We start from the raw sequence: 26,019 nt of genomic DNA, 5'->3' as shown, positions 1-26,019 counted from the left end.
GACATTTGGGCATCTGGTGAAAAATCATTTAATCACCACCTAACTACTAAAGTATGTCTTTTTCCATATTGCTGTGGTTTTTGTTTGTTTGTTTTTGTTTTTATTTTTTTTTCCTTCCCTGAAACTTTCTCTTTGGAAAAAGGCATATTATTTGCATGGGAACGACTACGGAATTATTACATTTCTTAAAGTAGTATGCTACAGTTCATGACGTAGATTTGGAAATGACTAAGAAAAGAAACACCACCGTGTTCAAACAAATTTCATAAGCTCTGGGCTCAACTGTACTGGCTTACATGGGGAATGTCACAGATAATACTACAGTTATTGTAAACTTGCCAAAACGTGATGTCCTCAGCAGCCATCTGAGCCACTGCATGTACAGACTACTTGCAATTTTTTCTGTATCACAGACAGTGATGGCTAAGTCCTGAAGTCTTTTTTCCTGTATAATAACTTGGGATCAACACAAGTCAGATCTCAAATTTAAAAACTCAGAACCACTAGTGTAGTTGAATCCAACCAGGACACGCAGTATGAAGTGACTGTAGTTAACCGCTTTATGTCATTATCATTGTGGCTTAAACACTCTTAAGAACATGGTATCTTGGAGAACAAGATGACATTTTGTGGCTTGACTTTCTTTACTTTCACTTGCAGGCCAAAAAACTCACAATTTAGAAACAAGTAAGTGAAGCCCACGCAACGAGATGCCGGGTCCTATGTCTGACTGGAAGAGAACATAAGCCAAAATTCAATACCTAACAGGTAGGACTCCCTATTATGCTATTTGCCCTTATGGATGACAACACTGACATAGGGCTGCATGATGTTAATTGAGGGGGTTTCTCGCTCCACCAGTGTGCATGACACCACAGAAACTGCAAATAATCTCAAACTCTCACTGAGTTATTATGGGAAGGATCCTTAGGAATGAACTATGAAGAAGATAGGGAAAAAATAAATAAATCCAGTGTGTATTTCTGGAGAACAACCAGTCATTTTGTAAACGACTGAATTACACCATGCCTCTGTCTGAAAAAAACATGGTACTTCTTCTTCCTGTTTGCCTCTAATTTTGGCATGTAGAAACTCCCTTTCACTGGTGCAGAGCTAGTGATTCTGTCTGATACTGATAGAAAGTGGGGGAATTATTTAACTCTGATAATGGTTAAAAGAAAGAATAAAAAATGTGGGCATGGTTCGATCCTGATATTATTTAATTGTACTGTAGCAACAAAGTGATAAAACTTTATATTTTCATACGATATGCTATTCACATGACAGACTAAAATACTGGTGGGTCTTAATTGTGTTATCTTTATAGCAGATGATTCACAGGACAGATAAAGCTGGCAAACAAAGTTCACTGACTTAATTTGAAACACAATACAAAACATTTAATATAAACATGTCAAATTGCAGCACAATATATTTGGAATTTGTGATACAGGCAGAGTCTTTTAGCAATATTTTATAATATCTGTTTTGTTTCTGCTCTCTCTAAAGTTTCTGTAATATTACTGGCTGTTTCTTAACTACAAAGGAGTACAAAGTACCTAATCTCAAAACAGTCAAATGGAGGGTGTAGAATATTACAGTAAAACTATTAATTTAACTCTCTTTGGATTAATTTTAACCTTTTGTAACATTACGCATTTCACACTTTTTCACATTTTACTTGACAGTTAATATTCTTTCTAACAAACAAAGTGATGTTGACTGAAGAAAAAACAAGATTCTCAGAAACCTGTAGGCAACTACTAAGGTAGGATTTAGAGTTACCAGGTTTAACTGTAGGGCAACAGATCTTAACTCTCCAGATGCTGGTGTTGCCCAGGCTATCGGCTTAATTGCAAAGACGTGTAAAGAAGAGTCCCCTCACAAAACCTTCCAGAAGAATACAGTCCCTAAGTCAGACCTTGGTCTACTGAAAAACGTTTAGCAGGAATGTACTGAGGAAGGTATGCTCATTCCTCACCTGCAGTGAGACCCCCTGGGTCTTCCTGGTGATTAACCTGCTGTGGGTGCAGCAGTTGTAAATTCCTTTACACAAGCAACACAATGTCAACTGACTGCAGAGTGAAAAAAGTTCAGCTGGGCAATAACTCCCTATGATGGACCTGTAGGAATGAAGGCAAGGTGGAGTACTGGCTAGAGGAGAATAACCAGCTTCTCCAGTGTGGCATATCCCCCAACTGCTCACAGCAGGTATGAAGGGTTTTGCAACCATTAAAATCATGTAACTTCTACTTTCTGTGCTGCAGGAGCCTGCGGCAGGGTCATTGATTACACAGACCAACCGCTGTCTCTGAAGCCCTGCACAAGAGCCACCCCACCCATAGTCAAACCAAAGGTGGTTATATTAAGAAGGTATTTCACTCAGCCAGAAAAAGGGAAATAATAGCTAGTCTTGTTTTCTGCGATTTCAAGTGATCACAGTTCTGCAGAACCAGTGATCCCAAAGAACTACAATGCAGAAACTGAAAAACAGTATGATAACCTAAAAGTCTTCCCCACTGGAGTCTAAGTTTCTTTTAATTTATTTCAATGTACTGTAGGTGAACTTCATGTATAAGTATCATCCAAATATTTTCAGTATGCAGATGTAGTTTCTATTTGAGAAAGTCATGATAAAAGAATAGTTGAAGAAAAAACTTTACAATAGTGTTTTATCTCTATATACATCTCATTACTCTAGAGAGAACTGCCTTACAGAACTTAACTACACAGTCTATTAACATACAGAAGAAATACAGAGAAGTGTGAATAATCCATTCCTCAGTTAGTCCTTAACTCTCTTGAGATAAATGAAACTGCATCAGATATACAATTTGGCTCTTTCACAGTTTTTCCACAAACTCAGTAACTCGTTAAATACGTGAAGTAAAGGACTCACAACTCTAGCATAATAAACACCATACTATAAAGATTATGCTATAAATTAACTGATCTGGGGAAGAAATACAATTGTTTTCCAGCAGCTATACAACCTACATTTCCTGATGCGCTTGGATGTATTTTGGTGAAGGTACTGTTCTGTTGGGGAATAGTATGAAAATACAGATCTACACTTAAAAATGTGTGCATATTGAACCTCAATACATTGAAGCTGGAAATTGCAACAATCGGATGACAAACCTGTCTTCCCAAAAGGAAATGCAGCACCAGAAAACCCATCCATCTTTAAGGTAGAGTATGATATGGCATAGAAAGTCTATTAAAAATGGCATAACCTGAAGCAGCTGTAGACTAGATGTGGTAACACAAGAGGTATCTTTCAATCTCGCATTCCTATGTTTACTGTAAAAGTAAAATGCAATGTGACAATGGTAACTTGGTCTTTTTCTTCTGCAGACCTTCCCCATGACTCTTTTTAACTGTCACTTCAAAAAACACTACCATTCTCCTGCAACTCACCCATCTGTAATTTGGGAGCCTTCTTTGACTACGGACTCCTTCTGCAGTCATCTAGGAACATCCAGACACTCTTGCTTTCTCCATGTATCCAAATCCACAATTTTATATAACAGTGCTATATGTTTCACTTGGACCCCTTCTATCACTCATTTCAGACATTGTCATGTACCCACTTCTGGCATTCCTGGTGCCTAACACATTGCTTACATGGCCTAGCATATTACCCTGCAAACGATGTCATTCCAATACCACCCAAGAAATTACAAATCCTCACTCCTTCCTGTAAAAACCCAGTGATTATCTGTTCTCTTTCTATAATATTTACATACTTTGCCAAAACTATTTCAGCACCTTTGTATATCTGGTTTATTAGCTCAATAGAAAACATTCAGAAAAACATATCTTCAGTTAAGACCACTGAAACACAGAAGAAACTAAATGGTTAGCTATGGTATGAGAAAGGTGAAAGGCCAGTAACTGGAAAGACTTGCCAGACTCTGCCCCTTGTTACAGCTTCTGTTTTAAACTATGATGAGAGGAAAGGACGGTAAACAGGACAAACTGTTCTAGCTGTCCCCTTGCTGGAAGAACAGTGGAAAGATTCTGACTGTAATAAACTGAGATAAGCAGCCCGAAAGGCAATTTAGTGATATCTAAAGAGAGATTGATAGTGACATGCAGAAACATCATTATTCTGAAACTAATGAAGACATCACAATGTTGAGAAATCAGAGACGTGACCTAGAAAACTAGTTCAGATTAAGCAAGGCCAGGTTGGCTGTCATTCCAAAAGCATTAAAGGAACAAGAATGGCTATTTCGAAACATATTGTGAGAAGAGTATTATATTACTTATAACCCATGAAAATTGTCATCATAGGTCACATTTAATCTAACATGCTATAGGGTTCTCATGGAATGTGCAATACTTGGAATGTAGACAGAAAAATGAATCTGGAACATCAAGTCCAATACAGCACAGATCTTCACCTTAATATATGATGCAGTGATGGTCTTCAGCACTTCTAAAAACTACAGACAAGCAAATATGTATGCTCACAGCATGAGATACTGATGGGGGGCATAAGTAAGAAACCCTTCCACAGGTTCTAGGAGGCTTCTATAAGATTTACAAACAGTACAAATATTGTCTGTGAGTAATCTCAACCTCAACATTATCTGTATTTGGAGTATGTTAATAAAAAGTGCCTTTATACTTAGTTAAGATGTAATGGAAAACAAAAAATATTTTTGTATGTACATTGCAGTATTTTCCCTTAAATAATACTAAAAAATCAGAAACTGAAATATTTAGCTGGTATTAGTCATGGTGTTATTGTTTCAAATAAAAAGGCATATTTCACTTACTTTGTTAGCTTTACTGGCTTTGGGGCTTTGTAGAGTGCAAATTACCCAGAAGCTAACTCCTTCTAAAGCTTCCTTTGTTTAAAGGTTCAGATTTTAGTGACTGTTTCATTTCACTCACATAAAGGGAAAAATAAGTTTTCTGTTAAAACACACATTTTTAATGTTAAAGAAAAAAAAAAGGACACAAAACCCATGCACAACAGGAAAACACCTTATACGCTACAAGAAGGAATAAAAGTTGGATTTAATTTGCTTAAAAGCAGTTCAGGAGTTGTTAGTTTACAAAAGAGACACAATGCATTGCTTCGGTTTTCCTGTCTTTTATTTGTTAACTGATTTTCTGGTCTCAGAGCATTTTGATCCTCAGAAGTATGTGAAACTCTCAGATGAAACCATTGGCCATTCTACATTCTACTTTTTGTATTAAAGTCAGACATTCTTTCAGAACTGCAGGTCTTCTCACATTTCTGAGCAGAACCTGTCCTGTGTCAAACTACGAAGTGTGATAGAGAAGAACAGGCAGGTAAGCATTACAAGCAGATCCTCCTGGAAACTATGCTAAGACACATGGAAAATAAGGATGTGATTGGTTACAGCCAGCATGGCTTAACTAAGGGCAGATCGTGCCTGACAAAGCTGGTGGCCTTCTGTGATGGAGTTACAGTATTGGTGGATAGGGGAAGGGCAACTGACATCATCTACTTGGACTTGCGCAAAGCATTTGACACTGTCCCCCATGATATCCTTCTCTCTAAATTGGAGAGACATGGATTTGACAGATGGACCACTTGGTGGGTAGGGCATTGGCTGGATGATTGCACACAAAAAGTTGTGGTCAATGGTTCAATGTCCAGGTGGAGATCAGTGATGAGTGGTGTTCCTCAGGGGTCAGTACTGGGACTGGCACTATTTAACATCTTTGTCAGTGACATGGACAGCGGGATCGAGTGCACCCACAGCAAGTTTGCCAATGACACCAAGCTGTGTTGTGCAGTCAACACACTGGAGGGAAGAGATGCCATCCAGAGGGACCTGGACAAGCCTAAGAGGTAGGCCTGTGCGAGAATTAGAATTGAGTCCAGTGGATGGAGCCACAAAAATGATGATGATGGGGCTGGAGCACCTCTCCTACAAAGACAGGCTGAGGAAGTTGGGGTTGTTCAGCCTGGAGAAGAGAAGGCTCCAGGGAAACCTTATAGCAGCCTTCCCATACCTAAAGGGGGCCTACTGGAAAGCTGGAGGGGGACTCTTTGTCAGGGAGTGTAGTGAGAGGACAAGGAGTATTGGCTTTAAACTAAACGAGGTTAGGTTTAGATTAGATATAAGGAGGACATCCTTTACTATGAGGGTGGTGGGGCACTGGAACAGGTTGCCCAGAGAAGCTGTGGATGCTCCATCCCTGGAAGTGTTCAAGGCCAGGTTGGATGGGGCTTTGAGCAACCTGGCCTAGTGGAAGGCATCCCTCCCCATGGCAGGGGTGCTGGAATTATATGATCTTTAAAGTCCCTCACAACCCAAGTCATCTACAATTATATGAAATCACAGCAGGAAGAGCAGTCTTCTGAATTTTCATGCTACCACAGTTGATGCAGGATGTCTGGTCCCCATCTGTTACACATTTCAAATTAATGAAATGCTATGCATCAGAATTCAAGAAAGAAATCAGGTGTTTGCTGTACACCCATACTTCTCAGAAATCACCAGGATAATAATTCCCTTGTTTTAGTAAATACCTTTTTTTTTTTCTGCTGTGAAGAAAAGAGCCCAATTTTTGTTAGTGTACTTCAAGGGTCAATTAATCTGCTTCATTTTTTATAACACTGACACTGTATTATTTAAGCAAAGACAAATGCTACAGGAGGCACTTTTTTGGTAAAGGTATGAGGAGGTGGAAATAGAACGAGTGAAGCACTACTCTATTTTCAGAATGGGCTCTTAATTTTTAAATTGCTTCTGTCAGGGACAGAAATAACTTATGGGAAGAACCTGAAAAACATTACAGGTTTATGAGGTTCAGAGCTTCTGGGCTATATTTGTACAAGAAACTTTTCACCCTGAGAAGTATGTTGTGGTCCCTGGACTCAAGGCAGTCTCCCACCTGCAAGAGGTCATCAACAGAGTCATATGTTACTGTTTCCCTTGTGGTCTTCAACCTATAAGGCATTCATTCATGTAAGAATGCACTAGTGGGCTTCCGGTAATGCTAGTATGTGCAGACCTTGCTCTGATATGGATAAATTTTAAAAGAACTACTGCTTTTAAAGGAAGCTGTCACATTCTCTTGTGTCTGATTATAGGAGGAGCTAAGCTTTTCTAGCTACAGTTAGCAGATGTGAATACACCAGACAATTTCTTTTTTAAACAGAGACCTTTGAAGGACCAAAAATATTACTATAGGAAGATACTACAACTGAGTACTATAAAAGAGTACAACCATTTTAATTAAAATTAAAAAGAGCAAATTTTTGGCATATAGACTGCTAAGGTGATATCATAAAGCACATAAGAAAAGCTCTGACGGATGCTGATGGATTCATCAAATCCTGAAAAAATGTACAGTTGCACTGCTCAAATTTTCTGCAACACTTATGTTACAGATGGGAACTACGTATATTTTATACACCTAGGTATATTTTATACACCTCCTCCCTCTCTCAGTCACCTCATCTCTACCTGATGCCAAAATTTCAAAATTCCAAATTTCTTTAGCTCTGCATTTCACCCATTCTCTGGCCTCCCTTTCCCCAGGGCTGCGCCTGTCAGCCACCTTGGACAGCTCCTAGTGCTCTCCCGCATCAGCCACAGCTCCGTGTCCTCCTCCCTCCCATCAGCACCACGCGTCTCCCTCCACATAGCAATGACAAAAAAGCCTGTTTTTTCTTAAAATCTGAAGCATGAGATATGACTGCTGCAAGTTATAAATATACATGAACAGGAGAACAAAAGAGGAAGTTAATGGCAGAGTACAAAAACATTCTTTGTTGCCTTCAACACAAATAGCTTTTATACACCTTTGATAAACATGATTCTTTGGCTGGCTGCAGAAAGGATACCTGCCATTCACAGCTCCTCTTGATTAGTGGATCTAGCAATCTAGATATTGTATTTATCATATCTACCTTAGGAATATTTGAAGAATTTCTTAGCCCACAAGTGCTGTTGAAAATAAACCTTCAGCTACAGGCAAGCTCATAGGTATCTCATGATCCAAATTTGTTTTGAAAGCCACAGACACTCACCACACACAAAAAAAAAGTACTTTCAATCTGCAAATTTATGAAAGCCAAATCCCTCAATCATATTTCCCAACCAAAGAAGTATTGCAAAAACATACTGTCCTAGCAGATATGAAAAATACTTGCATTAGGAAAAAAAAAAAAAAAAAGCAAAAGCAACCTATTTTTGAACCTATTTATGTTTAAGCTCTGAGTACAGAGAAAGACCTTTGCAGATTGTTATTGCAACTCAGTGCCTACTACCACATCCACTCAATCACTTATACTTTTCACTATAAGAAAAAAACCTGTTCTGCAGAAGAATTGCTCAGGAATACACGCTATTAGGCTATGACCCACAGACTAATCAATGAGTATGTACACATCACCAGCCTTTTACCTTCATGACTGGTTTGGTGGTATTGCAGCAGTGGCCTCTCAGAGATGAAGTGATGTTTAAAAATAGATGCTCTCTGAGAATCCTATGAAGTGTGACTTAAACTCTCTCTTTTCAATTGTCCTTTCGAAACCTGTTTCAGGGTGAGTAACTTTCAGGGATATTTCTGGTTTACTGTGACTTGTTTGTACAAACTCAAAGCAATATTACTTTCTTTATTAAAGGCAGAAGGAACACTTGAAGTAAGCTGACTTCTAAATTGCTTTTGTTAGCACAGCTGCTTTGGGTTCAATAAGGTCAGTGGAGCAAAATGATGTAAGACATCCCTCCTTCTGCAGTTACCTACACGAGGCTGCTACTGTCCTGCACCTCTCCTTCTGCTTCCTAGAAAAGGGCAGTGAGTCAGAGGAGGCACAGATGCATCCAACCCTCATCTCTGAGTCAGTGGTCAGCCCAGACGATCCAGTGCATGCCTCCAATATGTGCTACGAACTAATGAACAATCAACTTCTGAGGCCCAATATTCTGTTAAATCTCTCACTGTAATTATACAATCCCTAAGTCTCAGAATTAGCCCCAAATCTGAAATTCAGTCAATTTTAGACTCCAAATCTGAGTTCAGAGGATTCTCTGCATCAGTTTGGTGGTCTGAAACAGAATCTCTGCAAAGATATGACAGATAATCTTTCAAGTATCAAGTGGTGTTTTCTTTGAGAAATATACATAGATAGGTATTTTCACCAAAAAGACATGGCATTGTTCAGATACGTTCTGTACAGACTTTAAGTCATTCTCCCACTGTCAACTGCTTTGTAAAAGAAAGTCCAATGTTTTCAAAACTGTAAATGGCAGCATACGGTTGAAAGCTTCAAATGTAACAAACAAAGTAATTACTCCCAAAGGAAGAAGCGCTTGGAGTTCTGAGGGGGTTTCTCTGCCTCTTCAGAGACGGGCACAAAAAGTAATCAGGAAAACTTTTCAGCATAGCAAGGCTACGAGCAAAGACAGGCATACCTTGCTAGGATGCTGAATACAGCTTTGATGGTGATAAGCAGAACTCCTGATTTCATGATAGTGATGGAATATCAGATACTTCACAGTGCAGTTGGACAACTTTCACATTACGTTTCTACAACATGCTTCTTTTGGTATTTCCAGTCCTCACTCATGCATACTTTTTAAGAAATGTCTGAACACATTTTCTGCCTTCAAAATCATGTGATACTCTTCTGCTTATGAATGTTGATCCTCCATATATAAATATAAATGATCCTCCAAAGATAAATAAACCTCAAAGCAATTTTCGAGTGTATATTAAAAAAGAATAAATACATAAGTTTAATTACAAAGTGTTTGTGGACTCCAGGTATATTAGAAACATTCCCAAACCTGTAAAAGATGACATAAAACGTAATTAAGCCATCCTAACAAGGGTTTCACTATCTTCCTTTTATAGTTTATTTCACCTTCTAGACATACTGAAAATACAACAGACACGTAGCTTGTTGCAAAACGTCATTTGGTCCAAAAATCAAGGATTATTTACAGAGACTAATTCTGTCATATTATAGAGCTCCCCTGAGTTCAAGACTGTTAATTATAGTATAGCAGGTAGAGAAGTTCAAAGACACCAGAGGGATCTGGGTGTCTGTCACACTCTCTCAAGGTGAAAGCCCATTGGGTATTAGGGGAACTAAGAGAAAATTGTCCCCACAGTTCACACATTGCCAGGCTCTGTGGTACTCAGTTAGGGAAATCACATTTCAGAATGATCAGCCTGTAGGATCTAATCACGCGTTTCAGTTCTACCAACATTCATTGAAAATGGTGAGAAGGGAACATATTTTGTCTACTTCCGTAACTGGGAAATAAGTTTGTCAGCTTGAAGAAGCGTACCTGACAAAGTGACTATACACACAAAAACAGAGACACAAACACACAGTCCTCCAGTTGTTATGGACAGATTTTCAATGTTAGCTCTTGGCAACTGGTATACAGAACTCATAGAAATCTTTCCACTCATTACAGAGGTGGAAAAGAAATGAAGTCTTTCAAATACTGTACACGTATACATATATATATATCTCTGATCACAGCTTATAAATAGCTGAGTAGAATTCCTAAAGACTAATTCTCTCCTGAACAAACATGCACAGAAATGGATACATTCCAGCCACAATACAAATCAGCAGAAATGTCATCTGAAAGAGAAGCATCAAACAGCAAATGCCATTAATGAAGCAGTGAAAGCAGCCGTTCCCTACAGAAGCAATGATGCAAAGGAAAGTCTCTTTGCTTAGTGTGAAAATAATTGCCAGAAGGAAACAAAGAAGGTGTGCGGCTAGGATCAAAATTATGTTCTATGGAAAAGTGTCTCTGGCCAAGTCATTAACAGCTTCTCTTGGCCCTTCTGCCCTCCTGTTCATCAGATGGCATTTAACTCATTCTTTGCTCCACTGCTTGCTGGGCAAGTTTCTGAAGAATCTCATCTTTAAAATGGCACCCCAGAAAACCCTCACTGAAAGAGGCGTGTCACTGCCAAACTTTTCTGGTCTCCTAGGCCATTAGAAGCACCCCGAAGCTGTTACAATGCTCTCCTGCAGCGGTCTCAGTCACAGCGAGGCTCCCACCTTCAGCCTAACGGCAGGCACCAGGAGCCTGGCTGGATACCCGTGGGCCTGGCTGGCACCCCAGGGGCAGTCCCAGTCGAGCACGCCGTGCTCCCCCAGCTGTGCAAAGGCAGCCCAGGCTTCAGCCTGCTGTGGGCTGGCCAGGGAGACCCACAGCACCCCTGCACGAAGGGCTCCCGTTTTTCCGACGGCGCGGTGCTCCTGCAGATTCTCCTAAGGCGGTTTTACCCCGCTAATGATCACCGCGTTGTGACAAGCGCTAATGACGACAGGTGGAGGCGCGGGGCCAGGCCAAGCCCCGAACGACGCCTGCCGCCACGGCGCCCTGTCACTGCAGACCCGCTCTCGGCAGCCGGGGCTATACCGCACCCCGGCCCCACCGCACCTCAGCCCGCCGGGGGAGGGCGGCCGGGCCCCCTCGCCTGCCGAGAGCCGCTCGTGCCGGCAGCGGGCGGAACCAGGGGGCCCAGCACCCATCGCCCCACTCCCCACCGCCCGCAGAGGGCCCCTGGCTGGCGCTGCTCGGGCGCCGGCCTGGCCCCGCGTCGGCTCTGTGGCAGGCAGGGCCGTGCCATGCCGTGCCGTGCCAGGCGGGGGGCGACGGCGCCGCGCTCCCTCCCTCTCTCCCTTTCTCCCTCTCCCCCTCACTCACCCAACAGCACGGCGACCACCGTGCTGAGCAGGAGCCAGTTCTTCCTCAGGAAGCCCGGGCAGCTGCATCCCTTCCTGCCCGCTTTCGCCATAGCAGCGGCGGAGCCGGGGGCCGGAGGGGCCTGGGGTGCGCCAAGCCGCTCCAAGAAGCGCCGATCCGAGCGGCGGCGCCGCCTGCCTGCCTGCCTCCGTGCGCTCCGCGCTGCTGCGCGCTTTCAGAGGGGCGGTGCAGCCAGGGCGCTCACCTGGCAACGGGAAAGCCCGGCCCTCCGCCCGCCCCAGGCCTGCCCACTCATCTGCCCGCCCCCTGCCGACCCGAACGCACCACGGCCCGCCGCCGCCCCCTCGGCTGTTCCAGTGGTTCTGTAGGGCTCGGCTCCTCCGTGCCGCAGCCGCCTCTTGGCGGTGCGGGGAGGGCAGGGGAGAGGGCCGAGGCCTCCCCTCTGACACCCTCCCAGCCTCTCAGCACTGGGCGAGGTGAGGAAGGGGCAAAGAGAGGAGTGAGGTGGCCCCCACGTTGCGTGGCAGCCCCCCTGGCAGAGGGGAGATTGCCTCGGGGCACGGCCTGATGTGCCAGGCACCCTCCTTGCTCTGCAAAGGTAGTGGAGTAGGCCCTGCATCTCAGGGCAGAAGAGGTGGTTCTGGGTGTTGGTGGCTGCTGGAAAGCAAGCAATGCTTGCACTGGGGATAGTCTCTGATTAAATATCCAGGTGGAATATTCTGCCCTGTACTCCTGGTGGGAAAATCGAGGGTGGGGATTACAGAAATGCTTCATAGGCTTTTCCTCTTTTTTTTTTTTTTTTTTTTTTTCCCAGTGGGTTTAAATAACTTACGTGCAGGGAAGCATTAATTTATCCATCTAGCTTCTTGGCAATGGCATCCTTCTCCCTCCCCCCCCAAGTATGACCATGGTGTATGTTATACTGGGACCAGTTCCCTGTGGGATTATAACAGGGTTTTCAATACTTGTTTATACACATGTTGATTCTGATTTTCAAGCATTGAAATCAATCGGTAAATGAAAGCCAACAGGAAAAAAAACAACTGCCGTTGTCTTACACAAATGACATGAGGGCTAATACGTAGAAGGCTAGTTGGGAATGAAAGTTTAATTTATCTTTATTACACTTCACACCACACATTCCAAAAAACATGCAAATGAAGCTTGTGAGATTTCTGTTTGTGATGACTTGGTAACTACAGCCTGAGGGAGGTTGGCAAAAAATGCTATTGAAATGCCTGCACGTTGCCTCTTCACATGGATCTGGTGGTTCTGAGTGACAGCCTGGGAAAAGACCCTGCTGAGACAAGGAAGAGCACTGAAATCCACCTGGCTGAGAAGCAAGTGCCATCAGCTGTCCCAAGTAATAAAACCTAGAGTCAGCTGCATAAATTTCTATGAAGACTTATAAAAAGGTGGGCTTATTTTTCTAATGTGTTGAGCACCTGCAGTAATTTGTCTGCTTCTGTCACTATTAGGCAAATTTAATTAAAAAAGTAAAAGGAAGCCTAGAGGTAGAAGGAAGCAGATGATTAAGCATCATTTTAGTTTAATTAAACCATAAAAGGTTGAAGACCACTTAAAAGGAAAGCTGGCTTATTACAGTGTTACAAAGAGAAAGAAAGAGTGAAACAAAAATAATTAATGCAAGGAAACAATAAAAAACAGCATGTTGGCATCTAGAATGTAGTAAAGAAATGTAGTAAAGAAATGTAGCAAAGTATTACTGGCATCAAGGAAAAGTAGGAAGAAAAAGGCATCTGGTTTCAGGGTGAGTAGGGCCAGGCTAACCCAGTGTGGAAGAGCTGTGGTCCTGGTCTTCAATGCTACACAGTCCACATTTTTTTGGTTTGGACATGACATTGAAGAAAAGTTGATAACTCTGTAGAAATGGAAAGAAACATTTAAAAAAAAAAAAAAGAGGTAGGTGAAGCAGAGGTTTTTTTAAACATTCTGATGTGCAAGCTGTTTTTTACTTGATGTTTCCTATTATAAAAGGACAGACATTGGCTTTGATCCTGGATATAGAGTCAAGTTGGCAGTTTAATTATGGGGAGCTAAAAAAAACCTGTAATAAAAATGTCCCAATAAAATGGAAAAGAATCAAAGGTATCCCAAGCGCATGGATCACTCTTGAAATGTTGAAGTTATGTGAGACTTTGTGAGACTAGCTGCTCATACAGTTACTGAGCATGCTACAGTAGCAAACAAAAAAATCTAATTTAAATGGTTTTTAGCATTTTATGATTTCAACGCATATAACTATGCAATACTTCATATGCAATAACTATGAAGTGGGTAGGATATATGTGTAAAAAAATGTCAATGCACTTCAAGTATGTAGATGATAGAATATATTCTTTAACTGGACTGCTGTTACAAAGTCCTCAGAGTATACCGTGGGTAAATCTGTATGATTGACAATATGGTTTTGGTTTTTGTATTATTATTATATATATATATTTTTAATTTCTGATGGAAAGTACAAAGGAAGCAGACCTGGAAATTACAGCCTCTTTCTGGGAGTTACATGTTTGATTCTTGATGGTTAAGATAATCCAGGTTACTTTGTTGTAGACCTAGGATCATACAGAAATGCATAAATAGCTGTTATTTCATTGGTTATTACCAATTGTGTTGACCTGATATGTATTTATCTCTGGGTCTGAGAATTCATTTCCAATCTGTAAAACTGCCTTAACAGCATTTTAAGTGAATTACTTAGGAACACAAGTCATTTCATGGCTAGGAGTATTTTCAACATTTTGAGGCATTTGAAAGTTCTAGTACTGGGAGAGGCAGGGAGGTCCCACATAAACATATACAGCACAGTGTAGTGCACAGCATAGCAAGATTACCTCTATATACACCTTAGAAATTACAGATATGAAATTGCGTCATGGAAAAATGCTGAATTTAAGGGGAGTCCTTTTTTGTTGTTTTTGTTGCATTTTTCAAATGCATTGATATAACAAATACTTAGCAAAGACTCCTAAAAATCAGTGCTAATATTCTATGTAGAGTGCAGGTAGTCTAACTGAGTTGTTTTTTGTTGTTTGTTTGTTTGGTTGGTTGGTTGTTTTTTTTTTCACTTGGGACCAGCCCACCAGATGGAAAGTTTGCAACTGCTTTTTTCATACCATAAAGCCAGGAAGCACATAGGAAATTTCAAAATACAAACTAATTGTTTTTTGCCTAATACATATAGTCTTAATAAGAAAATTATGCAATAAAAAGGATGATATTTGTAAATACCATAAACATGTCCGGTTGTCATCCTATGGCACTGGACCAACTTGCTGCACTGCCTTCTTTTATCATTAGAGTAACTGAAATTCTTTTGTCTTTGAAATACAGTAAGCTGAAGGCTATGATCTTTATGCAGTTAACTAAACATAAGCCACCAAGCATAGTGCTTTTTTCTCCAAATTCCAGAATTTGGCTACTAACAAAGTTGCCTTGCTTTGGTTCCACTCTTTAGCTTTCTAGCCAAATGTGAAGGTTGCAATTAGAGATGGAAATGAAAAGTGTGTTACTGGATGAAGTTCAGGGAAGAGCAAAATGAGGCTCAGGGAAGTGTACAAAGCTTTTTCTTACATATTTAAGAATGCTTTACTATAACTAAGCACTCAACATTGCAGGATCTTTCCTTATATCCTGGCATCTGCACCTCATGACATCTGGCCTCAAAGCTTAACTGCCATGTTTGGTATTTAATATAGGTGGATCAGACAAGATGATTCTGGTGCTGAGCTGACCTGTAAAATAAGTAGATAAACAAGACTTCTTTGACAAATGCTCTGACTGTAGCCAGGGGCAGAGCTGATCCCGAGCTGTTTTTGTTGGGGGTACAGATTTCATGGCACTACCATCTTTGCACACAGAGAACTCGTTTAATCCAATGCGGGTTATATCTGAGGTACCAAATCTCCTACTGGTGTAGCTGGTTCTGAATACACAGAGGGGTTCTTATTACCTTCTTATAACTTCCAGCAAGATTGCCAGTAGCTGCTTTATCTTCCTTTCACATATTTTTTTCTACTATTTTACCAAACACACACTAAACCTTATCAGGGAGGGTCTGATGGGTGAAGTGGTGATATGTGGCTGCCCTGGCCATAGCAACCATGAGGTAGTTGAATTCAAAATCTTTGCTGATGGGAGGAAAACTGCCACCAAAACTTCAGCCCTGGATTTGGGAAGAGCTGACTTCAGGCTGCTCAAGGAACTAGTTAGTAAGGTTCCCTGGAAAACTGCTTTTAAAGATATTGGGGTCCATCAGGAACCTGGCTTGGTTGAGCAGGGATCTTCTTCAAGAGCTTAGGTGGAAAAAGAAAGTGTATGGCTGCTGGAAGCAAGGTTAGGTGACATGGGAGGACTACAGGGATGCTGCTCGCATTTGTAGAGAGAGAATCTGGGCTGCCAAAACTCACTTAGGGTTGAAGCTTGCCAGCAGTTTGTGGGACAATAAAAAAGGCTTTTTTAAGTATGTTAATGAAGAAACGAGGACCAGAGCAAACATTGGTCTGATAGTCCAATACTTGATGAGGATGGTCACCTCACAAACAGGGACATAGACAAAGCACAGATGTTTAGTGCGTTCTTCGCCTCTGTCTTTAACACCAGTGATGGTCTCTCAGATCCCAGCTGCCCTGATTTGGGGGACCATGACTGCAGGAATAATAAACTCCCAGTTAACTCCGAACTTGTGTGGAACTTGTTGCTCCACCTGATGTATACAAGTCCATGGAGCCTGATGGGATTCATCTCAGAGTACTTAGAGAGCTGGCTGATGTCATTTCAGGACCTCTCTCAATTATTTTTCAATGGTCTTGGGAATCTGGACAGGTCTCAGTTGATTGGAAGCTGGCAAATGTGGTCCCAATTTTCAAGAAGGGCAAGAAAGAAGATCCTAGCAATTACAGGCCTGTCAGTCTCACTTCAGTGCCTGGTAAAATTATGGAGAAGATTATTCTGGGAGTTATTGAAAAACAAATAAAGGACAATGCAGTCACTGGTCAGAGCCAACATGAGTTCACTAGGGGAAGGTCATGTCTAACAAACTTAATTTCCTTATACAACAAGCTCACCCAGCAAGTTGACTAAATGAAACCAGTCGATGTAATCTTTCTGAATTTCAATAAAGCTTTCAATACTGTCCCTCACAGTATCCTTCTGGACAAAATGACCAGAATACAGTTAGATAAAAGCATAATAAGATGGGTGAACTATTGGCTGATGGGTCGGGCCCAGGGGGTTCTTGTAAATGGGGTTACATCAGGCTGGCTACCTGTCATTAGGGGGGGTCCCCAGGGCTCCATTTTAGGACCAGTCCTCTTCAATGTTTTCAAAAACAATTTAGGTGAAGGACCTGAAAGTTTCTGGGGTACGTTCATGGATGATACCAAATTGGGTGGAGCTGTTGACTCCATCGAAGGTGATGAGGCCTTCCAAAGAGAGTAACTTCAGTTACTACTCAAAATAAATTCTGTTTAGATAAAATTGCAGGGATTTGGCCTAAAATCGACAAGTAGAGGAGGTCTCATTAAATAAAACACTATGCCAATTCAATGGGATTATTTAAATTTTTGGAGACAATGGGGTCATAACTGGGAGGAAGATGGCTACTGAAGATGGACTTTCTACATGTCACTGTATAGCCATCTAATACAGAATATGTTTTCTCTACCAAAACCAAGTTTAATTCCATCTCAACTAAACATTAGTGTTTTATCAGCCACTTTTCACTGGGACCTCAGAAGAACTCACCCATGTCTAACTAGCATAAATTAGTAATGATGAAAACATATTAAAATTGTGTGATCGTAGTGCACCTGCTACACTTTTAGAACCTTGGGTCTGGAACACTAAGTTCCAGGTCACTTTTATTTTTTTTCTGTTTACATTTTCTGTGAATATTATCAAAGATTTTGATGAAAACTAGAAAAGACCCTCATCATGTGATAATTACAGGAATTTCTATCAATGAGAGATGCTTTGAAACTTTTCTTTTTTGTTTTAAGAAATGCAAACAATTCACACAGTACATACATGTTTGCCTGGCTGCACACCTTTTATGTTGTAAGAAGGTAGGGATTCAGGGTGAGAAGGTGGCATGAAAATGTGTTTCACAAATTGAGATTTAAAAAGTAGCTATGTACTATTCACATAGGGTTGAGGAAAGCCATAATCTGAAAGTCGACAAGTGCAGATAGGTTTTATAAAATGCAGTAGTTCTCGCTTGCCTAGATAGTATTATGAGATAGCTGTTAAGTGCTCATGAGCAAGCAGCTATGTAATTCCATGTTCAAGTTGTGTAATGATTTTAAAAACAGTTCTTCCTTTTTCTTAATGATTCCATCAATTAAGTGTGTGAAAAGAGCTAGCCCAGCATGGCTGAAAGCAATTTTCCTTACTAGTTACATAATAAATTAAGGATGGATATGAACAAGATGTATTTCTCATCACATTCTGTTTTATCCTCATGTGAGAAGGAGCTCTGATAGTAATAAGAAATGAATTCACTTTGTATGCTGATTAAATACTTCTGAGTTCCTCCAAAGCATTTAAAAATCCCTGGCAGATAATATCAGCATGGTAGGGATGAGGTTTGTGTGCAACGGAGATCTATTAATGGCAACCTTGTTTTCAGAAAACAAATTTCAAATGTTTATAGAAATTCATAAAGGTGCTGTCCTCAGCTGATAGACAGTTCCAGATGTGAGTAAGATTGGATCAGACAGGGAAGACAAATAAATCTGTTGTCTGGGATGGAGGCTGAACTTTTGATTTCTGCAATAGTTTTCCACCTGCTGACTTAGGAATGTGTACTACTCATGGCAAATAACTAACAGGAATTTGAGTTGGGCCTAGTACATGTTTCCAAAATCTTTGGCAAGATGACCAGACATTATTGTTTGCAGACATGACTTGCTATTGATTGTTGTAAAGGGAAAAAAAAATAATTTAACATTGCTCTTTGGCATTCTAGTACCTACAAGACACCTGCACCTCAGCATGAAAGTCACTTCACAGTAACACTGGCGTCTGACCTCAAGGACCACACGAGAAGGCAGAATCCTCACTGTGCTGGCACTCAGCTTTTACCTTCTGGAAAAAAAGTAAAAGTATGTTAAACAAATACCAATTTGTAAGTGGTGTAATAAATTGTTCTCCAAACAGAGATGAATTACCCTGCTGTGTTGGGAGTAACACTATTTTATCTCCATGGTCTGTGAAGTGCGTATGCATTAATATATGGTAACTGAACAAAGGGTGAAGTACAGGATAATATTCTAGTGCTGCTCCAGAAATTCTGCAGAATGACTCATTATGTGATATATCATACATGTCGCTACTCTAATATATATGTAACTCTAAAATTATTGATTCTCGCAGACAGTATCTTTTTACCAGTCTTCACAAATGGCACTGATAGAATTGGAGGTCTTTGTTAACCCACATGCCATTTGAAGATTTATTTTAATGATGACATAATGAAGCAGAACACTTTTTTGATAGAAGATACTGATAGCAAATGAGAAAATTATTTTAAAGCTCAAGTCTCTTGGAAACACATTGAAATGGATGAGTGGGTGAAAACTAATTTGGAAAATGTTGGGCAAGTTTGAGAAAATAGGTTAACTTATAGAACAAAAGATCCGGTGTGTGAAGTGGAGAAAGACATTCAGAGTTATTGGCTATGCAGCTCTCCAAAATGAATTACAGACACATGATATGACCTTTTGCTTTTTTCAAGAACTTGGAAATGCTCAGTGCCCTTGACATCTGTTCTAGCCAGAGTTAAACTATCATTGTATTGCCAATTTTTCACCAGGAGCTTTATCAAAAGATTAAGAATCTTTGAGACTTTGTCTAAGCCTCAGTTTTTTTAGTTGCCTGAACACATTAGAATATTAGCACCCAGTTGTACTCTAATATTCTAGCCCAAAAAAGTGTGAAGAAAAAATTTAAAAATGTGATAGCGATAAACTGTAAAAGCTCTGAAGGCAAGCAGAAATCATCCTTTATATATATATATATATATTGAATCTCATGATCTTTAAGCCAACATCACCATTTTCTGAGGAATGACTCGAGATTTTTTGACACTTTTGGTTGGCAGTCCTCTGTACAGAAGAAGGAGAAGGGGGAGGGATGGGGGAAGGGAAAGGGGAAGGAGAAGAGGAAGGAGAAGGAGAAGGGAACAACATCAACAACAGCAACAACAACTACTTACATATAAAATATTGTTGTTATTGTTACTATTGCAATCTCTAAATAATAAGGCAAGGGCCATTTGCACTGGCTTTTATGCCTTAAATACTAGTTTATTTAATGTTATCAACATAACAAATTGGAGGGGGGGGATAAGAAAACCTATATCTTGCAATGATTTTGCAGCTGTTATTTGTCTTTCAGTTCTCTAGGTTGTTAATTGCAAGAGATGTAAGGAGAAAAATTACATTCTTTTCTGTGACCAAAGCTGGGTGTTGGGTATTTGAAAAGGGTTGTAATATTGTTTTTTCTGGCAGGCAATTTGGTCTGCAGTATTGGAGGAAAATATGCAGCTGGCACTGATGTTTACATAGACAAGACCTGACTGATGACAGAAGTGGGGGAATCAGACAGAACATGAAGGTGGATCCACAATATAAAAAAAGATTTTAAGTTACTTGAAAGCATCCAGAGGAGGGCAACAAAGCTGGTAGAAGTGCTGCAGGGCATGTCGTATGAGGAGAGGCTGAGGACACTTGGATTGTCTAGTCTGGAGAAGGAGGGTAAGAGGCAACTTCACCGCTCTCTGCAACTTCCTGACCTGGGGAAGGGGAGAGGGAGGTACCGGTCTCTGCTCCCTGGTAACCAATGACAGGACACACAGGAAAGGAACAAAGCTGCAGCAGGGGAGGTTCCAACTGGACATTAGGAAAAATTTATTTACTTTGAAAGTGGTCAAACACTGGAACAGGCTTCCTAGAGGTGACTGAAGCCCCATGACTGCCAGTGTTAAAGAGACATTTGGATAATGCCCTCAGTAACAAGCTTTAAATTTTGATTAGCTTTTAAGTAGTCGGGCAGTTCATAGAATCGTAGAATCATAGAACGTCTTGAGTTGGAAGAGACCTTAAAGATCATCTAGTTCCAAACTCCCTGTCATAGGCAGGGATGCCACCCACTAAATCAGGTTGCCCAGGGGCTCATCCAGCCTGTTCTTGAACACTTCTAGGGATGGGGCATCCACAACTTCTCTGGGCACTGTTCCAGTGCCTCACCACCCTCTGAGTGAAGAATTTCCTCCTAACTTCTAATCTAAATATCACCGCTTTTAGTTTAAAACCATTCCTCCCTGTCCTATCATTATCTGACTGAGCAGAAAGTTGCTCTCCATCTTTTTATAAGCCTCCTTTAAGTACTAAAGCTGAGTGTCCCACAGTTGGACTAGATGATCTTTGAATGTCCCTTCCAACTGAACTATTCTATTCTATTTGATTCTATTCGATTCGATTCAATTTGATTTGATTTAATTTGATTCAACTTGGTTCTGTTCTGTTCTGTTCTACTCTACTCTACTCTACTACTCTACCTCTTGAAAAAAAAAAAAAAAAAAAAGGAAGCAGCAGAAGAGAAACAATGCTGAATTCAAATTCATCCAGGTATTGAGATTCTAGCTTGCACTGCAAAATCATATTGCAATTCAATACACAGATTTGCTTTTGTTGTCTGGGTGATTATACACGTGGAAAAGCCCAAATGCAACAGACAGAAAGTTAGGAGATTTGTGAAAAACTATGTCACTATGTTCTGACGATTAGGTCCTGCAGTATACTCCATACTATGTTTTATGCTGGAGTTACTGTGGATCTTCAAAATTAAAGGTAAACCTAGGTGGAGTATAACGTGTTACACTGTAACTGTGTCTTTGAGCCATACTTGTTTACCTTTTTCAGAAAGACTGTGAAACAAAGTATGTCTATAAGGATTGGTAAAACAGTGAAAGAGCATTACCTGGCAGTTCAGGTCAGAAATTAATTAATAATAGCCTTCTTATATAATATGGATGCATGACTGTGAAACACAGAGGTTGATTACAGTTGAGGATATGAAGCAGATTTATTTTTCTTTGACTTTTCTGGATAAAAATGTTTTTTTGACCACGTGTTAGTCTGACAACTGGTATTCAGCAAGTAGTACCCTTCCACTGGGGCTCCACAATATGACTGTGGCTCTGGAAGTGGCAGAAATATGTTTGGCAGAAACAAAGGAGACTGATGAGAGGGAGCATCAAATTAGCTTTTCTGTCTTAGGAGAAGACTTCTTCTAAAGACTTCTGAAGCATAAGAGAGGTCTTTTCTATCCACCATCCCAAAATTATGAAGCATTGCTGATGGAAGATAAACCTGACCCTTACAGTTTTCATTCTGTGTATCCTGTCTCCATGCTTTGAAATGTCTTCTGAGAAAGACAGAATTTCTGTAAAGTGCTGGGGGAGGAAAGTCTGGATGAATCAGCCCAGAAGAAACAGAGCAGTATATCTCAACAAACTTCAGTGAGGGGATGGCTGACAAGTTTCAGACCTCCTTGAATGGGGACAACATGAACACCACCAAATGTATCTGTCAGGAATTAGCTGATATTTGATTTTTTTTTCTGTGGTTTGGAGGCGGTATTATTTTAAGACTTGGCACTTAACCATTGGACGTTCATTCAGTGGCACCAGAAGTGATGGGCCAATTTTCCATGTGTGTAGGCTAAGCCCAAAATGGACAAACATCTGTCTCAATGTCTTAGCTGCAGAAAAAGCCTGATAGGAACAAGGAGGATAAATGAATGCAGTGCAGCTCAGAGGAGCCAGGTAAATGCTCAGTCAATGTGGTAAGTAAATCTACACACAGCTGCTAGTGTACAAGAGACCGCATTCTAATGCTAATTATGCAAGCAGTTTGTGCTGTGATATGGTCATTGTTTCAGTATAACACGTGGGTGTTATTGCTGATGTTAGTTCACAAGCCACACAGTACTTAATTATGATCCTTAGCATCTTCTTTTCTACCTTTTAACTATTTCAGTCATGTTTATGCCTGCTTCAGTTCTATGACCAGTGAAATGAGGATGATGATGCTTGTTCCTCACCAAAGGTCCAGCTAGCTCTGGTAAGGGAACAGGCAAGTATTTCTAGTTTATTTATTAGTTACACTAGCCAAAGGAAAAGTCTCAAGGCTTTGTCTTGGGTCTTAAGTCTACCTGCAATTAGCTTCTAAGAATTTTTTTAACTAGAGATCACTAAATTATAATGTAGAAAATAGAAAAGGGAACATAAGAATTGGCCTTTTTATTTTCTGGAGAGTTAAAATACATGTTTTATAACACCATGTTGTCATGAGAATGTTGTTGGGCTTGAAGCAACTAATTTTTCCAGACAGAAACTTGTAGTTACTGGCGGGAAGTAGGACTTAAACATGTGCTTTCAGCAAGGTTTATAATTAAGTTTATTCATGGCAGGTTAAGCACATTTTCACAGTTCTGACAGAAATGTCTTGTGAGAACAAACAAATGTTTCTGAAAATAGCCTTTATAGAAGCAAAGCACTTTAGGGAAGTGACAGTGGAGGTTATTCTTCATCCAAGAGGATATAAAGTCCCTCCATGCATCAGAACTTAATGGCAGTTCAGCAAATTTGCATGGTGAGGTTTTCAATTGACTGAAATACAAAAACATTTTAACAAGTGAGGAGTTGATTTTATCCTGTGCTAGCAAAAGCACTGCATGAAAGTGATCCCACACCACTGCTTGGTGTCAGTGCTGTCAGTTCAGAAGCCTGGAGAAGGCATCCCCTTCCCATGGCAACAGCAGGGAAGTGTTCAAGAAGGTCTTTGCTGCTAGGCTTTCAGCTTTATCCTAGTTTTCCTTTAAGTGTGTATAACTGCATATACATATATATATACACCTCAGTGAACACTGAACTCAGGCTCTGTACCTCAACCCAATTTGTGAGGAGACCTCTGTGCTAGCACTTTCCCCTTATTTTGTACTCTTTTCAACTGCTAAAGAGCATAGAAGGACCTGAGACCAAGTGTGTAGCAGAATATTATACTTCAAGCTTTGAATGGTAGGTTTGCTTCATAATTTTCACAGAGGTGTCTCCAGCTCCCAGACCTCAGTTCTCTGGTCTGGTGATCACATAAAGATATGACCACAGCAGTAATCTCTCATGTTCTGATGCAATCTAACAGCAGGAAGGGGTAAAACATGTTCTTTGTCAAAGGAGAAATCACATTAATGGACTCACAGCACTGTATATTCCTCACAAGGTATGTTGGTGTGAGGCAAGTCCTGTTCATCAAATGCATCTGTGGAATAGTCCAGCTACATCAGTGTAAAGAAATTCTAATTGACTTTGAAGGCTGTTATTTCCATATTGAAATGATGTGGTTTCTTGAAAATAAAAGAGCCATCTGCATTGTGAATGAAAATTTAGTATCGGGGATAGTGACAATTGTAACACTGAATTGCCTAGTCTGGGATTTTGTGAATGTGAAGGTCGACAGTATGACCCTGAAGTAGAGCTTATAGTCAGCTCCACTGTCACATCATACCAAGGACAAGCCAATGAATCATATGTGTAATTTTTGTAATAGGCTGTGTGTTAAAGATAACAATCTAATCGTTCAGTATTTTGTTATGAATAAGTATGTGGATAATCATGGGTTTGTAATCCTTTCTACTGGCTTTTTATTTAATCTTTTACAGGAAGTTTAAGGAGGACATTCTGATACATATCAGGCGAGGTTTCTTTCACTAGTGGATTGGTCACTTAGTTTTCAGATGCTATTGTACTACGAGGAATCTCAAACTGCAACAAACATCAAAGAATGCAACCTGGACAACGCAAGGCAGAAAATCTCAAAACATGGGTTTTCTGAATGTATAAAGTGGGAGAAAAAATTAGACATGATGGTCTAAAAGAATAGGTTAAGTTCTGAAGATCTGTATGCAGATGTTACTACTGAAATTATCCTAAGGGTGCAGTTTGCAAGAACTTTTCTTTTAATGAAACATCAACTTGAATGAGTCTTTTTTTTTCTTTTTTTTTTTCTTTTTTTTTTTTTCTTTTTTCTTTTTTTTTTGCATTGCCTAGCTTTTTCTTGCTTGGAAAAAATAATCAATAAATATAAAGTAGACGCTATTTTTTGGCGAGGAGTTTTGCAATTCATTGTTTAAAGTGCTTTTCTGTTTACTACTATGTGCCACTTCAGCTGTGAGTACGATGCTGGAAGTTTAGTATTGCAGTTTTTCTGAATTCTGGAAGAGACAGGGCCTGAACATACAATAGAAAGAGCTGGGGCAAACCAATACGTTCCTGAGAATCAAACAACCATGCAGGCATCCTGGGCTAGAGACTGCACGATGTGCATATATCATCCTAGACATAGAACTACTGCTACATGGCAGCCTGTTTGACTGTAATGAAACCTTTTTCTTCCCATCTATAGTAGAAGATGATCTATGTTATTCCTTCAATACATGTAGAAAGTGATATAAACTTTTTGGTTGGGAGTAAGTCAACAACAATTAATATCATTATTAGTGTACTCAGTTTGGAATACTTGGTCCTAATTTTCTCAAAATCTTGGGAAACTCACACGTGCATAACCAGGGAATCATCATGGCATAGACTTAACAGTACCAGAAGGCTTGTTGTGAACAGATCTTTTCTAGACTGGTTCATTGTAACACTGCAGGAGTTCCCTCTCTAAATTATTTTGAAAAACTATAGCGTTCTTCAGACGCACCAGTTCATCACTTACCTATTGGAAAACCTTCACAAATGACATCATTTTCTTTCATGGCATTAACATGTAAAGAATGATGCTTATCTTCTTTGAAGTTTAATATTATCTGCTAGTGGAATGAGGAAATACTTTGAATGGCCAATGTAGCAAACTGGAAATCTAAAAATATGCTAGTGTCTCTATTTTTTCTTGTGAAGTCATTGTATGTAATTAATATTGTTTTTCTTTTTTTATCTTTATTTTTTCAAGACCTGTCTGGACACCTACCTGGGCAACCTGCTCTAGGGAACCTGCTTTGGCAGGGGGGTTGGACCCAATGATCTCTTGAGGTCCCTTCCAACCCCTACAATTCTGTGATTCTGTGAAATACTTTTTTTCTTTTTTTTTTTTTTCTTTGAAGATGCCTTTCAGGTAATAGCAATAGTGCTGGCATTCTGAAGATCCTTTAGCTGCATGCTACCTTATCAGTAAATGCTTTATGAGTTTTGCAGGTCTGCTGTAGAATGACAAGTCAATTTCAGAGTTATCAGTATGGTGTGTATGAATTG

The 26,019-nt window shown here is 40.2% G+C and overlaps 1 protein-coding gene and 1 long non-coding RNA gene across 5 annotated transcripts in view; one reads left to right on the top strand and one right to left on the bottom strand.

Annotated features, from left to right (window-relative positions):
• SLC1A1 (solute carrier family 1 member 1) overlaps nt 1-11,911 on the bottom strand; it is a 60,541-nt gene extending 48,630 nt beyond the window's left edge. For 2 of the 3 annotated variants that reach the window (XM_048050981.2, XM_048050983.2), the window contains exon 1: nt 11,682-11,911. In XM_048050981.2, coding sequence (XP_047906938.1) covers nt 11,682-11,772 — 91 coding nt within the window. In that variant the 5' untranslated portion in view covers nt 11,773-11,911. The remainder of the gene's footprint in view (nt 1-11,681) is intronic. The other variant, XM_048050982.2, reaches the window with a different exon arrangement.
• Nucleotides 11,912-12,017: 106 nt separating this feature from the next.
• LOC106047384 (uncharacterized) lies at nt 12,018-24,568 on the top strand. 2 transcript variants are annotated; one of them, XR_001213746.3, is made up of 6 exons: nt 12,018-12,157; nt 12,884-13,096; nt 18,673-18,808; nt 20,216-20,461; nt 22,748-22,831; nt 24,429-24,568. It is a non-coding gene; the product is annotated as an uncharacterized lncRNA (long non-coding RNA). The 2 variants fall into 2 exon arrangements; XR_010827594.1 differs by having other exon boundaries at nt 12,068-13,096.
• Nucleotides 24,569-26,019: the final 1,451 nt, after the last annotated feature.

Source organism: Anser cygnoides, chromosome Z (assembly GCF_040182565.1).
Source record: "Anser cygnoides isolate HZ-2024a breed goose chromosome Z, Taihu_goose_T2T_genome, whole genome shotgun sequence".
Classification (NCBI taxonomy): Eukaryota; Metazoa; Chordata; class Aves; order Anseriformes; family Anatidae; genus Anser; species Anser cygnoides.
Note: the sequence above shows the minus strand (reverse complement) of the source record. Positions and strands in the feature narration are given on the sequence as shown.